This window comes from Cetorhinus maximus, chromosome 26 (assembly GCF_964194155.1).
Source record: "Cetorhinus maximus chromosome 26, sCetMax3.hap1.1, whole genome shotgun sequence".
Lineage (NCBI taxonomy): Eukaryota > Metazoa > Chordata > Chondrichthyes > Lamniformes > Cetorhinidae > Cetorhinus > Cetorhinus maximus.
In genome coordinates, this window is record NC_135904.1 from 15,318,620 (window position 1) to 15,333,327 (window position 14,708).

A 14,708-nucleotide genomic window follows, 5' to 3' on the forward strand; every position below is an offset into this window, starting at 1 on the left:
TGGATTCCTGAGTCTGCGCTCCAGCACCAACTCACAGGCATAATTACAGCTCTTCAGCCAGACTGAGCAGAACACCCCTGTTCCAAAGAGTTACCTTTGCCTCAACAGCCCACCTCACAGAGGCACCGACCTTCCACTCTCCAGGGCTTCTCCCGAGACCTCACTACCTTGAACCTGTCAACAGCAGCACTTTTATTGCTTGGAGCCTCTTTCTTTGCTCCTCTCTCCACTGCTCCTGTTGGCTCCTTCTCCAGGTGATCCCCACCCCACTTTCTCTCTCTCTCTCTCTCTTTCTCTCTCTCTATCTCTGTCTCTGTCTCTCTGGGATGTCTCCCTGTCCCCTGCCCTGGGACTCCCTCTGTTATGGGGCCCCACTCCTGGATCCCATATAGGGAATTTGCGTCATTTTCCCACGCAAGTGCGCTGCTGTCAGGATGGCTGAACCCTTTTACTACAGGAGGAGAAATCCAGAACACAGCATGCACAGCCAGACACACTGCCGCACACTGCGCATGCTCCAAAACTTGCGGCCTGTTGGGGATTGTAGCCTTCAACCTCCACCCGAACCATCCCTCCCCGAGAGAAAGAGAACTGGACTGTTTCATAACAGTACAAAAATCTTAGAAGGGACAGGCCAAGTTGAGAAATCTGTTCTAAAAAGCACATGGGATCCTTGGCTTTATAAACAGAGGAACAAGAGGACAGAAACAAGGAAGTTATGCTAACCTTTAGAAATCATTGGTTTGACGGAAACCGGAATATTATATTATAATTCTGGACACCACATTTAGGCAGGATGTCATGGCCTTAGACTGGTTGCTTTACTAGAATGGTACCAGGGATGAGGGACTTCACTTGCATTGAAAGATTAGAGAAGCTGGGATTGTTCTACTTCGAGCAGAGAAGATTAAGAGGAGATTTAATAGAGATGTTCAAAATTATGGAGAGTTTTTATAGAGTAAATAAAGAGAAATTGTTTCCTCTAATAGAACATTTGGTAACCAGAGGACACAGATTTAAGATGATTGGCAAAAGAAATGGGCATGATGAGACAAGGCAAATTTGTGAAATTTGGAAGCTAAAATAGAAATTCTGACTAAAACAACAATCCACGTAGCCATTGTGAAAAACGGCAGAAAGCAAGTGTAAATTGTCAGGTTATGATTACCAGTTTTAATATATTCTTGCAGGTTATTCCGTTTTATTCCTTCTTGCCCCCATCTTCCAAACCTGGCCATGCCTGAAAGGCCATTTTAAAACAATTAATTTTGGAAATGTAAGCAGCCCAGACCAACATCCAGACCAACTGCTCACCTGGGTTACCCTGAGGTCGAGCCTTCACCTCACTGCACACCTGTCCTTTGATAATGTTTCAGGAATGGTGAGGTGGCAGGGAATGGGTGTTTGTCAATCGGTATGATGGGAGTTTATTCTTTGTGAAACCTGGGCATCCTGTGTAACTTTTTATTATTGACAGCGGTATTGTGTTTCAGAGCAGGCATTTACCAGCTTGTGTATTGGTGTATTCACCAGTATTTTGGTGAACTGCCAGACTGAGCAATAGCTGACGTTTGTTTTATTTGTTTCTTCAGGTATTTGTGGAAACATTGGACAAGTGTTTTGAGAATGTCTGTGAGCTGGACCTTATATTCCACATGGATAAGGTATTTTTGTATATATTGTTGTTAAGCTTGTGTTGTATCAAATTGTTTTTAACTGCCTTGAAATCAAATTTTATTTTAGAATCCAAATTTCTGCATATTTTAACAAAGGCTTATATTTAATTAGTGTTAACATAATGATGTAATTTAATAGCAGTAAATGTTAGAATTTTAAATGATTAATAAAATGAAGCTGCGTTAAGCATTGATTGATACTACGGCAGGAGTTTGCTGTTGATACTTTTGTGGCCCCAAATATTGCCATTCCCACCGGATTCATGGCTCCTGTGATTGTGAAATGTGTTTTCCATTTAATAATTACTGGCAGATTCGTTAACACCCCAACACACATCCACAGAACACATAATTCATGGAGTAAAAATGTCTGATGAAACTAACTAAAGGATTATGTAACTTTATCTGATTTTGCAAAATAGGAAACTGAAAAATGCCCCTCGTGTAATTGTATTGCGGTGACTGCAGCACCTGAAATTGGATAAATCTTAAATGTTAAGATTAGAATCTGCTTTGTGTAAAGCAGTGGATTGGCTAGGTCAGTTTCAGTCTCTGGGCCACTGAGTTTTGTTCTCTTGTGCTCTCGAGCTCCAGTGCGACAGTAGGCTTCCCAGGCTAGTCTTTTCAGTGTTTACTTTGATTAGAATGGCCATGAATCCAGCAGGACATCAGGCCGGAAACGATTGCCCTCGTCCATGGCACAACTTATTTCTTGCCTAAACTCAATACGGAGCCATATGAACTGTTGGACTGGACAGGAGTCGCCAAGTGTGTGATATACAACATTGCAGAGATGTGGCTGGACTGTCACTCACCATTATGGAGCAGTCATAGGGCAGACCCCTCTGCCAGGGATATGTCTTCAGCGTTTTGTATCCGTTCAGAAGTGTTTATAACGATTGAGAAATGCTCTGAGTCTTCAGATCCTGCAGTGCATGTGAACATTTTCTGTTTTTAGTTCACCTGCCAACTCTGAGAAGCTCTTTCCATTGTGTTGTTGTTCATCGACGCTGCAGTCGTTTCTATGGCACCCTCATGCTGTATGTCACAGGGCAAGAGCGTGAGAATGGAAGTCACTTTTTAGAAAATAAACCTTCCTATTAAGACATTTTTAAAAGTAACTTATGTGAAAACATGTGAGGTTTCCAGTACATTGGTACTTCATGCACAAATGGTGCAGAAGGTGTTTTATTTTCTTTCCCTCATCATTGGTAAATGAAGGCATATTTGTGGTAGGCTATCTCAAGGATTTATTTTTTATTATCAGATTATTACACAAGTTGGACGTAATGTATTCTCCCAATCTGTTCACACAAGTGTTAGTTGGATGTCCTGGCGAGTTAAAGGTTAATAATCAACTTTCTTTGCATCTTGAAGCAACAGATTTTCAAAGATAAGCTGCATGACTTTGAAATCCCCTGAGAGGAAAGCATACTTATCTTCTCATTTTGGTGGCAGAATGTGGTAAACAAGAAATGTTTGTGCAAAGGAACAAGGCAGGGGTTCTGAACCGGAGGTCTATGGCCCACCAGGGATTTATTATTCGTTTCTGGCAAGGACAGTATTTGTTGCCCACCCCTAATTGCCCTTGAACTGAGTGGCTTGCTAGGCCATTTCAGAGGGCAGTTAAGAGTCAACCATATTGCTGTGGGTCTGCAGTCACATGTAGGCCTGACCGGGTAAGGATGACAGATTTCCTTCCCTAAAGGGCATTGGTGAACTAGATGGATTTTTGTGACAATCGATGATAATGGAACCATTACTGAAACTAACTTTTAACTCTAGATTTATTAATTGAATTTAATTTCCACCAGCTGCCATAGTGGGATTTGAACCCGTGCCCCCAGGGGTTTAAACTGGGCCTCTGGATCATTAGTTCAGTGACATTCCCCCAATACCATCACCTCCCCATATGGTGGCATCCTTTTTCAAGTTGGCACAGCCCCACAGTATGCATGCGATATGGTGAGGTTACTGGAAAGTGGGCAGTGGTTGGAAGCTGCAGCAGTAGCCCAATGTCATTATAAAGCAGTGTGTGGAGGTGAAAGATGCATCTGGAAACAGTGCATGGGGATAGTCCTAGTGACTTAACTGGAAAACAGGTAAGGCTGTGGCTTCTAGAGAAGTCCCAGCAGCCCCAGGGGTGGAGGGAGGGTGATGTTGAGAGTTAACTTAGTGAGTTGCAACCCAGCCCTCCCCACGGATACGGTCCCTGCCATGAGACCTGCATTCCCCTATCAAGACTCCAGCTTTGCTGGGATTGCTGTTCAGTTATCTGCAAAGCGCTGCTTCAGTAACCTTGAACACAAGGTCAGGGCCAGCAACTCATTGTGCAGGGTCTTCCTAGAACTGGGAATTAATGTGGCGCAGGTTCACAATATGATTTATCAAAACACTCCCTTTAAAGGGAGATAAAAAGTAAATTACTGTAAGAGTACACATACTGGAAAACAGGTCAGTACATAGCTACAGGAAGAGCAGGCAACATTTCTTTAGAAGGGGTTGAGATTATGCAATGATTTGCTCATCAGTGATGGTATCGGGTGATGTGTTCACCCTGTTTGAAGTTGTGATATTATGCTTTACTCACCATTTTAGTGAGGGCTACAATATTTTTAATGTACTTTGATTCTTGAGATGTGGGCAAGGATGGAATTTATGCCCATCCCAATTTGGTGCATATTTATTACACATTGAAAGCTCAGAGGTGTACCTACGATGAGGTTACTCAATATGTTTTCTCTTTGCGTAAGACATAATAGAGCTATTTCAGCAGGAGCAAGATAAATTACAAAGAACTGGAGAAAGTGTTGTAATGTACACAAATATCGGATATGGATAAATTGTTAACCCCCTAAAGTTTAGAAGAATGAGAGGTGATCTCATTGAAACATGTAAAAGTTTTAAGGGGCTTGGTAGGGTAGATGCGGGAGGCTGTTGCTTTAAACATTTTAAAAAATTCGTTCATGGGATGTGGGCTTTGCTGGCTAGGCCAGCATTTATTGCCCATCTCTAATTGCCCAAGTGAAGGAGGTGGTGAGCTGCCTTCTAGAACTGCAGCAGTCCATGTGGTGTAGGTACACCCACATTGCTGCTAGGAAGGGAGTTCCAGGATTTTGATGCAGGGATAGTGAAGAAATGGTGATATAATTTCAAGTCAGGATGGTGAGTGGCTTGGAGCGGACCTTCCAGGTAGTGGTGTTCCCATGTGTCTGCTGTCCTTGTCCTTCTAGTAGGTGGTAGAGGCCGTGGGTTTTTAAGGCACTGTTGAAGGAACCTTGGTGAGTTGTTGCAATGCATCTTGTAGATGGTACACACTGCTGATACTGTGCATTGGTGGTGGAAGGAGTGAACGTTTGTGGATGTGGTGCCAGTCAAGTGGATTGCTTTGTCCTGGATGATATCAAGCTTCTTGAGTTGCTGGAGCTGCACTCATCCAGGCAAGTGGGGAGTATTCCATCACACTCCTGACTTGTGCCTTGTAGATGGTGGACAGGCTTTGGGGAGTCAGGAGGTGAGTTACTCAGTTACTCTGGCTGTAGAGTTTAGAACTGGGTGTGGTGGGGGCGTGGTCACAGTCTCATAATAAGAGTCAGCCATTTAAAACCAAAATGATGAGAAATTACTTCATTCAAAGGGTTGTGAATCTTTGGAATTCTCTACCCCAAGAGCTGTAGATGCTCTGTTGTTGGGGCCAATAGATTTTTGGGTTCTAAAGGAATGAATTGATATGGGGATAACAGAGGTGGAGTTGAGGTAGAATATGAACCATGATTTTGAGGAATGGCAAAGCAGGTTGATATACCTCTACAAAATTTTGATTAAACAATTAAGCTCAAAAGTGACTGAACTCAAAGAGTTCATAACCAACAGCTCCATCTCTACGCACCCCAATGTGCTTCTGATATATAAAGGGGCCTGATTTTCACCTGTTCTTTAGAGGCCTCAAATTATATCAGGAACTGATAGACACTCACCTACGATCACCTATGCTGGAAATCAGTAAAGTCTGTTCCATGTACTTGACCATCAGGTGTCTCATGCTTGTTTGAAGCATGTTGTTGTGAACCAGAGAAGGCAGGAGGCTGACTAACTGTTGAATGTTAAGTGTTGTCTTGCAGAAATGGGTTGAAATTCTGTTGTGTAATAATAATAAGCCCTGAATGGGCCAAGTAATAAATGAGGTAACACATTTCTTTTCTGTTAACATCAAACGAATTGCATGCTATTTGTTTTAACATTGTACAGATCAATTTCACCGCACAATATTGTTTTGATTGAGCTAATTTCAAGATATCTGGTTCATATCAAGGTTTTTATTGTTTTTAGGTTTCAGTCCCCTTCATTGGTTGGATATAACAAACAGATGGTCCATTAGTCATGAGGTTTAGGGTTCCCAGTCCCTGTCTGCTTTCACTGTGTACCCCTTGTGTCCAATTTTGATAAATTAATTGCATTGGAACTAATTGTCGAACTTCACCGAATAAGGTGAGATAAAGAATTTGTAATACAGAGTAAGAGTTTTGTTTGATAAACACCTCTGTGGAGTACCTTAGTATGTTAAAGGTGCTAACAATGCAATTTGTTGTTGCTGAGTTCTTTGACGTTTTCTTTATTTTTCTTTTTGCTTCTTTGGGAAGAATTGAGACTTATGAGAACTGTCTGGACATTAGATTCAGTACTTGGAGGCTAATCAGGGCAGAATGAGACAATCTCATTAAGAATATTTCCTTGAGATAGTTTTTTTCCAAAATGTTGTGAAGAAATATTTTTTATCGGCCGTGTCTTCTCTAAATAAACCCTTGCTTTATCCTTTAATTAGTGTTTCTACAAATTTCACTAAAGGATTAAACTCTGAACAGATCAGTAGGTTAGCAGCAGGAATTAAACAATGCACTAGTGTTTCCAACACTTCAATACTCAAATGAAGTCCTGATGGTTCTGGTTTAGTGAAGCACCAAGGGATATTTTACTAGGTTAAAGGCACTATGTTAATGAAAATTAAAACTAAAATTCGCAGCAGCGAAGCAGAAACTGAGGCAGCTGAAGCAGTTGTCATAGTGCCACCGAAGTGCTCCTTTGAGACTCACATTTAGAAGTTCCATCAGGACACTGCAATAAAACACCTGGTGTGTTTCTGTGGATACAAACAGTATTTCATTTTAATTATCCTGATAAATGTTTATTTTGCAAAATGTCATTCTAAAGCGACAAGAAATAGCTGATAAATGCTTTCTTATCGTTTAAATGAGGTAACTGTCCACAACCTTTACTCCCAATTGTGTCCTAGTCAATGTCCTTGATATAAATGAATGACAATAAATCCTGATGGTGCAAATCAGCATAATATTGATTTTGGTAGATTATCTGAAATAAACTCAGAAAATGCTGAAATGGCACAACAGGTTTGGCAATGTCTGTAGAGAAACAGTTAACCTTTCAAGTTGATGATATTTCCTGCTTCAGTTTTTCAGCATCTGCAGTATTTTGCTTTTGTGTTGGAGCAGGTTATCTGGTTATAGTCATTTGGTGGTACAGAACTTGAGTATTACTGAAGAAAAGAGACGTGCCGAAGCTGCAACATGTCTCTCTTTTTCAGCAAGTATCTGGTTATTTATTACAGTGCTGTTTGTGGGATCTTACTGGACACTATTGGTTGCTGTGTTTGCAGACATAACTATGGGTGCACTTCAAAATATTTCATTAACTGTAAAATGCTTTAGGATTTCCATTGCAAGGCACTGCATAAATCACTGTAATGTACTTACAGATGATGAAGGTTATTTGGTCCAAATTAGATGTTCTAGAATGACCCTAAAGTTCCCCAATTGTTGTTTCCACTTGGTTCTTAATGGATTCTAGATTTTCCTCCAGTGCTGTGTCTGAGAGCCAGGCTCATGTGAGAATATATTCCTAATATCAGTTCTGAATTTGCCTTTTACTGCTTTATACCCATGATCCCTTAACCTACTGTTGCAATTTAAATTTATTTTTGAGATTGGTCTTTGCATTCTGTTAATCAATTTCTCAACAATCACCTTTTGGACATCTTTCAAAGTTGTAAAGCCCAAGGTTCTCTGCTCTGTTAATAACTCAAATTCTTAAGATAGGATATTAGAAACCACTGAATGAATAAAGATCAAGGTCCATCCAGTTACCATGTACCATCTTCAACCAGAAGTGCCGAGTGGATGATCCATCTTGGCCTGCTCCATAGGTCCCCAGTGTCACAGATGCCAGTCTTCAGCCAATTCGATTCACTCTATGTGATATCAAGAAACATCTGAAGGCACTGGATATTGCAAAGGCTATGGGGCCTGACAACATTCTGACAATAGTACTGAAGACTTGTGCTCCAATGCTTGCTGCGTCTTAGTCAATCTGTTCCAATACAGCTACAACATTGGCATCTACCCAGCAATGTGGAAAATTGCCCAGGTATGTCCTGTCCACCAAAAGCAGGACAAATCCAACCCAGTCATTTACCGCCCCATCAGTCTACTCTTGATCATCAGAAAAGTGATGGAAAGAATCATTGTCAGTGCAATCAAGTGGCACTTACTCACAATAACCTGCTCACTGATGCTCAGTTTGGGTTCCGCCAGGGTCACTCAGCTCCTGACCTCATTATAGCCTTAGAGCTGAACTCAAGAGGTGATTTGAGAGTGACTGCCCTTGACATCAAGGCAGCCTTTGACCAAGTGTGGCATTAAGGAGCCCTAGCAAAATTGAAGCCACTGGGAATCGGGAAAACTCTCCACTGGTTGGAGTCATACCTAGCACAAAGGATGATGGCTGTGGTTGTTGGAGGTCAATCATCTCAGTCCCAGGACATCACTACAGGAGTTCCTCAGGGTAGTGTCCTTGGCCCAACCATCTTCAGCTGCTTCATCAATGACCTTCCTTCCATCATAATGTCAGAAGTGGGGATGTTCGCTGATTGCACAATGTTTAGCACCATTCATGACTGCTCAAGTACTAAAGCAGTCCATGTCCATATTCTGCAAGACCTGGACAAAATTCAGCTTGGACAGATAAGTGGCAAGTTACATTCACGCCACACAAGTGCCGGACAAGAACTATCTCCAACAGGAGGGAATCCAATCATCTCCCCATGACATTCATTGGCATTACCATCACTGAATACCCCATTATCTGCATCCTGGGGGGTTACCATTGACCAGAAATTGAACTGGACCAGCCATATAAATACTGTGGCTGTAAGAGCAGATTAGAGGCTGGGAATCCTGTGGTGAGTATCTCACCTCCTGACTCCCCAAAAACACTCCACCATCTATGAGGCACAATTTAGGAGTGTGATGGAATACTCTCCACTCGACTGGGTCAGTGCAGCTCCAACAACACACAAGAAGCTCAACACCATCCAGGACAAAGCAGCCCGCTTGCTTGACACCCCATCCATCACCTTAAAAATTCACTCTATCCACCACTTACACACACTGGCAGCAGTATGCACCATCTACAAGATGCCCAAAGTCAGCTTTACCTAAAACTAAAATCAAAATGGAATATTCATGGTCATTTTGATATTGAATCCATCTTAATTCCTTGCCATTTTCCTTTATGGCATTAAATGCTCTTTTTGTCCCTTTTTTGGATTGCATGGTGGTCCCATTAACCAAGCAGCAGTGACTTTAAGCTTGGCAGCTTTGCTTTGTATAGGTACACAGTGGTCCATTCCTTTCAAAATCACTGCTGTGAAGCAACTCCACAGTTCCTCCATTCTCCTGACCATATTCCAATCTTCCCGGCACGCACTATGAAGGCTTCTCAAGTGCAAAAGTCAGTTAAATTTAGCAACTTTGCTTGGAGTTTAGTGGCCTCCCCTATCCTGTAATGTCAAATGTGACCACATTCTGATCACTGGTACTAAAAGGCTCAGCCAACTTTGCTGTTGGAGATTTGATTGTCCCTATTATTTACAGTCAAATCTAGGTCTGCACTGGAGTGCTGCTTTGGGCGCATAGAGTGCAAAGTGGGTGTTTGGCGAGTGAGGGAGTTTTAAGGGTTAATTTCTACCTAAAGCCTAGGTTTTTTTCTTTAATTTAGCAATTAAATTAATTGCACTTTGTGTCCTGGACGAATACATCTGCAGGAAGTGTCACCGGCTGCAGAAGTTTGAGCTCTGGGTTTTGGAACTTGAGCAGCAGCTGGAGTCGCTGTTGTGTATCCACAAAGCTGAGAACTACATGGATAACATGTTTAGGGAAGTGCTCACATTGCAGGTTAGGAGGATACAGGCAGAGAGGAAATGGGCAACTGCCAGGCAATCTAAGAGAACCAGGCAAGTAGTGCAGGGGTCCCTTGAGATGACCTCGCTCGCTAATCGGTTTCCATTTTGGATACTGATGAGGCCGATGGTTCCTCAGGGGAGTACAGCCAGAACCAAATTTGTGGCACCATGGGTGGCTTAGCTGTGCAGGAGAGGAGGAAGAAGAGTTTAAGAGAAATAGCGATGTGGGATTCGATAGTCAGGGAATCAGACAGGTGTTTCTGTGGCAGTAAATGTGATTCCAGGATGGTGTATTGCCTCCCTGGTGCCCAGGGTCAAGAATGTCACGGAGCAGCTGAAGGACATCTTCTGGGGGAGGGTGAACAGCAAGAGACCGTGGTCTGCATTGGTACCAAGGACATAGGTTGGAAGAGGGATGAAGTCCTGAAAACAGATTTTAGGGAGTTAGGAAGGAAATTAGAAAGCAGGACCTCAAGTGCAGTGATCGCAGGATTTCTTCCAGTGCTAGTGAGTTTAGGATTAGGAGGATTGAGTGATTGAACAGGTGGCTGGAGAATTGGTGGAGGAGGGAGGGCATCTGACTCCTCGGTTCTGGAGCAGGTGGGACGTGTACAAGATGGTCGGGTTACATCTTAGCAGGACCGGGACCAATATCCTTTGCTAGTGCTGTTGGGGAGGGTTTAAACTAGCATATCGGGAGGGTGGGAACCCGAGGAGTAGCTCAAATTGAAAGGAAGTAAAACTGGTAACAGGAAGTAGAAAAGTAGCAAGTGAAACAAAGGCCAGCATAACTAAGCTTAGAATGCGGAATAATGGAAAAAGGACAAAGTTAAGGGCACTTTACCTGAATGCACGCAGCATTCGCAACAAAGCAGATGATTTAAAGACACAAATAGAGATAAATGGGTGTGATCTAATTGCCATTACGGAAACGTGGCTGCAGGGTGACCAAGACTGGGAACTGAATATTCAAAAATATTGAACATTTAGGAAGGACAGACAGAAAGGAAAAGCTGGTGGTGTTGTGCTGATAATAAGGGATGGGATCAGTACATTCATAAAGGAGGATCTCAGATCGGAAGAACAAAATATGGAATCTGTTTGGGTGGAGCTAAGAAACAGCAAGGGGCAGCAAACCTTGGTAGGAGTTGTTTATAGGCTATTAAACAATAGTGGTAGTGTGGGGCAGAGTTTTAATCAGGAGATTAGACAAGCATGTAGCATCAGTAATACAGTAATCATGGAGTGTGTTTGAGATGGTTTTTTTAGAGTAGTATGTTGAGGAACAGGCTATTTTAGATCTAGTATTATGTAGTTAAAAAAAGGCTAATTAATAACCTCGTTGTAGAAGGACTTTTGCCATACTATGATAGAATTTTACATTATGTTTGAGTGAGGTAGTTCAATCTGAAGCCAGGGTGTTAAATTTGAACAAAGAAAATTATGAAGGTATGAAGGGCAAATTGGCTGAGGTGGATTGGGAAAATACTTTAAAAGGTATGACTGTACATAAGTAATGGATAGTCTTTAAAGAATTATTACATAGTTTACAGCAACCATACATTAGTTCAATGCACAAAAACCCAAAAAGAAAAGTCAGTCAACCGTGGCTAACAAAGGAAGCTGAGGATTGTTTAAGATTAAAAGAAAAGGCCTATAAAGTTGCCAGAAATAGTACTAAATCTGAGGATTGGGAGTGTTTCAGAATACAGCAAAAGTGGACCAAGAAAAGGAGAATAGAATATGAACGTAAACTAGCAAAAAAACATAAAAACGTAAAAGCCTGTAAAAACTCCTGTAGGTATGTAAAAAGGAAAGGTTTGGCTGAAACAAATATGAGTCCGTAACAGGCAGAATCAGGAGAGTGTATAATGGGAATAGGGAAATGCAGAGAAGCTAAATGATTATTTTGCGCCTGTCTCCACTGAGAAAGATACAAGAAACCTCCCAGAATTAGAGACCCAAGGGACTATGGAGAATGAGGAATTGAAGGAAATTAGTATTAGTAAGAAGGCTGTATTGGGGAAATTAATGGGACTGAAGGTTGATATGTCCCTAGGGCATTTTTATTCACTTAAGGGATGTGGGTTTCTTGGATGGGCCAGCATTTATTGCTCCTCCCTAATTGCCCTTGAGAAGGTGGTGGTGAGCTGCCTCCTTGAACCTTGGTGAGTTCCTGCAGTGCATCTTGTAGATGGTACACACTGCTGCTACTGTATGTTGGTGTTGGAGGGAGTGAATGTTCATGGAAGGGGTGCCAATTAAGTGGGCTGCTTTGTCCTGGATGGTGTCAAGCTTCTTGAGTGTTGTTGGAGCTGCACTCATCCAGGCAAGCGAAGAGTATTCCATCACACTCCTGACTTGTGCTTTGTAGACGGAGGACAGGCTTTGGGGAGCCAGGAAGTGAGTTACTCGCTACAGGATTCCCAGCCACTGACCTGCTCTTATAGCCACAGTATTTATATGGCTATTTATCCCCTGCCTGTCCCTCTGTCCCCATCCCGTCTTCTAATCCCAGCCCCGGCCGTGTATTCACCATAGCCCCTGACCTTCCCCTCTCCAATGCTGAGCGTTCAGTGCTCAGCAAAGGACTTAGTTTCATACCCTTGCGCCCTCATCTCAATGAATTTCGTGCTCGGCATGATGCTGAACTCTTCTTCCGCCGCCTTCGTCTCCGTGCTCACTTCTTTGGGCAGGAGTCCTCTCCCCGTTCAACGGATCCTTTTACCCACATCCAATATTCTCCCTCCACCTGGATTCTTAACTTCTCTTGACCTTTTCATTGAGAACTGTCGGCGTGACATCAGTTGTCTCAATTTCTCTGCTCCTCTCACCCACTCTAACCTGTCTCTCTCTGAACTTGCTGCACTCCGTTCTCTCAGGTCCAACCCTGACATTATCATCAAACCTGCTGACAAGGGTGGTGCTGTTGTTGTCTGGCGCACTGACCTCTACCTCGCAGAGGCTGAGTGTCAACTCACAGACACTTGCTCCTACCTCCCCCTGGACCATGACCCCACCACTGAACATCAAGCCATTGTTACTGACCTCATCTCCTCTGGAGATCTTCCTTCCACAGCTTCCAACCTCATTGTCTCCCAACCTCGGATGGCCCGCTTCTACCTCCTACCCAAAATCCACAAACAGGACTGTCCCGGCAGACCGATCGTGTCAGCCTTTCCTGCCCCACGGAACTCATTTCTTGCTATCTTGACTCAGTTCTCTCTCCCCTTGTCTAGTCCCTTCCCACCTATATCTGTGATTCCTCTGACACCCTACATCATATCAACAATTTCCAGTTCACTGGCCCCAACCACCTCCTCTTCACCATGGACGTCCAATCCCTCTACACCTCCATCCCCCACCGGGATGGTCTGATGGCTCTCCGTTTCTTCCTAGAACAGAGGCCCAAACAATCCCCATCCACCACTACTCTCCTCCGTCTGGCTGAACTTGTTTTCACACTAAACAATTTCTCCTTAAACTCCTCTCACTTCCTCCAAATAAAAGGTGTGGCTTTGGGTACCTGCATGGGCCCCAGTTATGCCTGTCTCTTTCTGTGGTATGTGGAACATTCCTTGTTCCAGTCCTACTCTGGCCCCCTCCCACAACATTTCTCCAGTACATCGATGATTGCTTCGGTGCTGCTTCATGCTCTCGTCTGCACCTGGAAAAATTTATTAATTTTGCTTCCAATTTCCACCCCTCCATCATTTTCACATGGTCCATCTCTGACACTCCCCTTCCCTTTCTTGACCTCTCTGTCTCAATTTCTGGTGATAAACTGTCCACCAATATTCATTACAAGCCTACCGACTCCCACAGCTACCTCGACTACAGCTCTTCACACCCCGCTTCCTGTAAGGACTCCATCCCATTCTCTCAGTTTCTTCGCCTCCGCCGCATCTGTTCTGATGATGCCACTTTCAAAAACAGTTTCTCTGACATGTCTCCCTTCTTCCTTAACCGAGGTTTTCCACCCACGGTGGTTGACAGGGCCCTCAACCGTGTCCGGCCCATCTCCCGCGCATTCGCCCTCACACCTTCCCCTCCCTCCCAGAACTATGATAGGGTCCCCCTTGTCCTCACTTATCACCCCACCAGCCTCCGCATTCAAAGGATCGTCCTCCGCCATTTCCGCCAACTCCAGCATGATGCCACCACCAAACACACCTTCCCTTCACCCCCCCTGGCGGAATTCCGCAGGGATCATTCCCTTCGGGACACTCTGGTCCACTCCTCCATCACCCCCTTACACCTCAACCCCCTCCCATGGCACTTTCCCATGCAACCGCAGAAGGTGCAACACCTGCCCCTTTACTTCCCCTCTCCTCACCGTCCAAGGGCCCAAACACTCCTTTCAAGTGAAGCAGCATTTCACTTGCACTTCCCTCAATTTAGTCTACTGCATTCGCTGCTCCCAATGCGGTTTCCTTAACATTGGAGAGACCAAACGCAGACTGGGTGACCGCTTTGTGGAACACCTTCGGTCTGTCCGCAAGCATGACCCAGACCTCCCTGTCGCTTGCCATTTCAACACTCCACCCTGCTCTCATGCCCACATGTCCGTCCTTGGCCTGCTGCATTGTTCCAGTGACGCTCAATGCAAATTGGAGGAACAGCACCTCATCTTCCGACTAGGCACTTTACAGCCTTCCGGACTGAATATTGAGTTCAACAATTTCAGATCATGAACTCTCTCCTCCATCCCCACCCCCTTTCCGATCCCCCTTTTTTCCAATAATTTATATAGATTTTTCTTTTCCCACCTATTTCCA

At 43.7% G+C, this 14,708-nt stretch overlaps 1 protein-coding gene across 2 annotated transcripts in view; it reads left to right on the forward strand.

Annotated features, from left to right (window-relative positions):
- The window catches only part of LOC144668313 (AP-3 complex subunit sigma-2), a 54,434-nt gene that overhangs the window by 21,342 nt on the left and 18,384 nt on the right, over positions 1 to 14,708 (forward strand). For both annotated transcript variants that reach the window (XM_078530195.1, XM_078530196.1), the window contains exon 4: positions 1,593 to 1,664. In XM_078530195.1, coding sequence (XP_078386321.1) covers positions 1,593 to 1,664 — 72 coding nt within the window. The remainder of the gene's footprint in view (positions 1 to 1,592; positions 1,665 to 14,708) is intronic.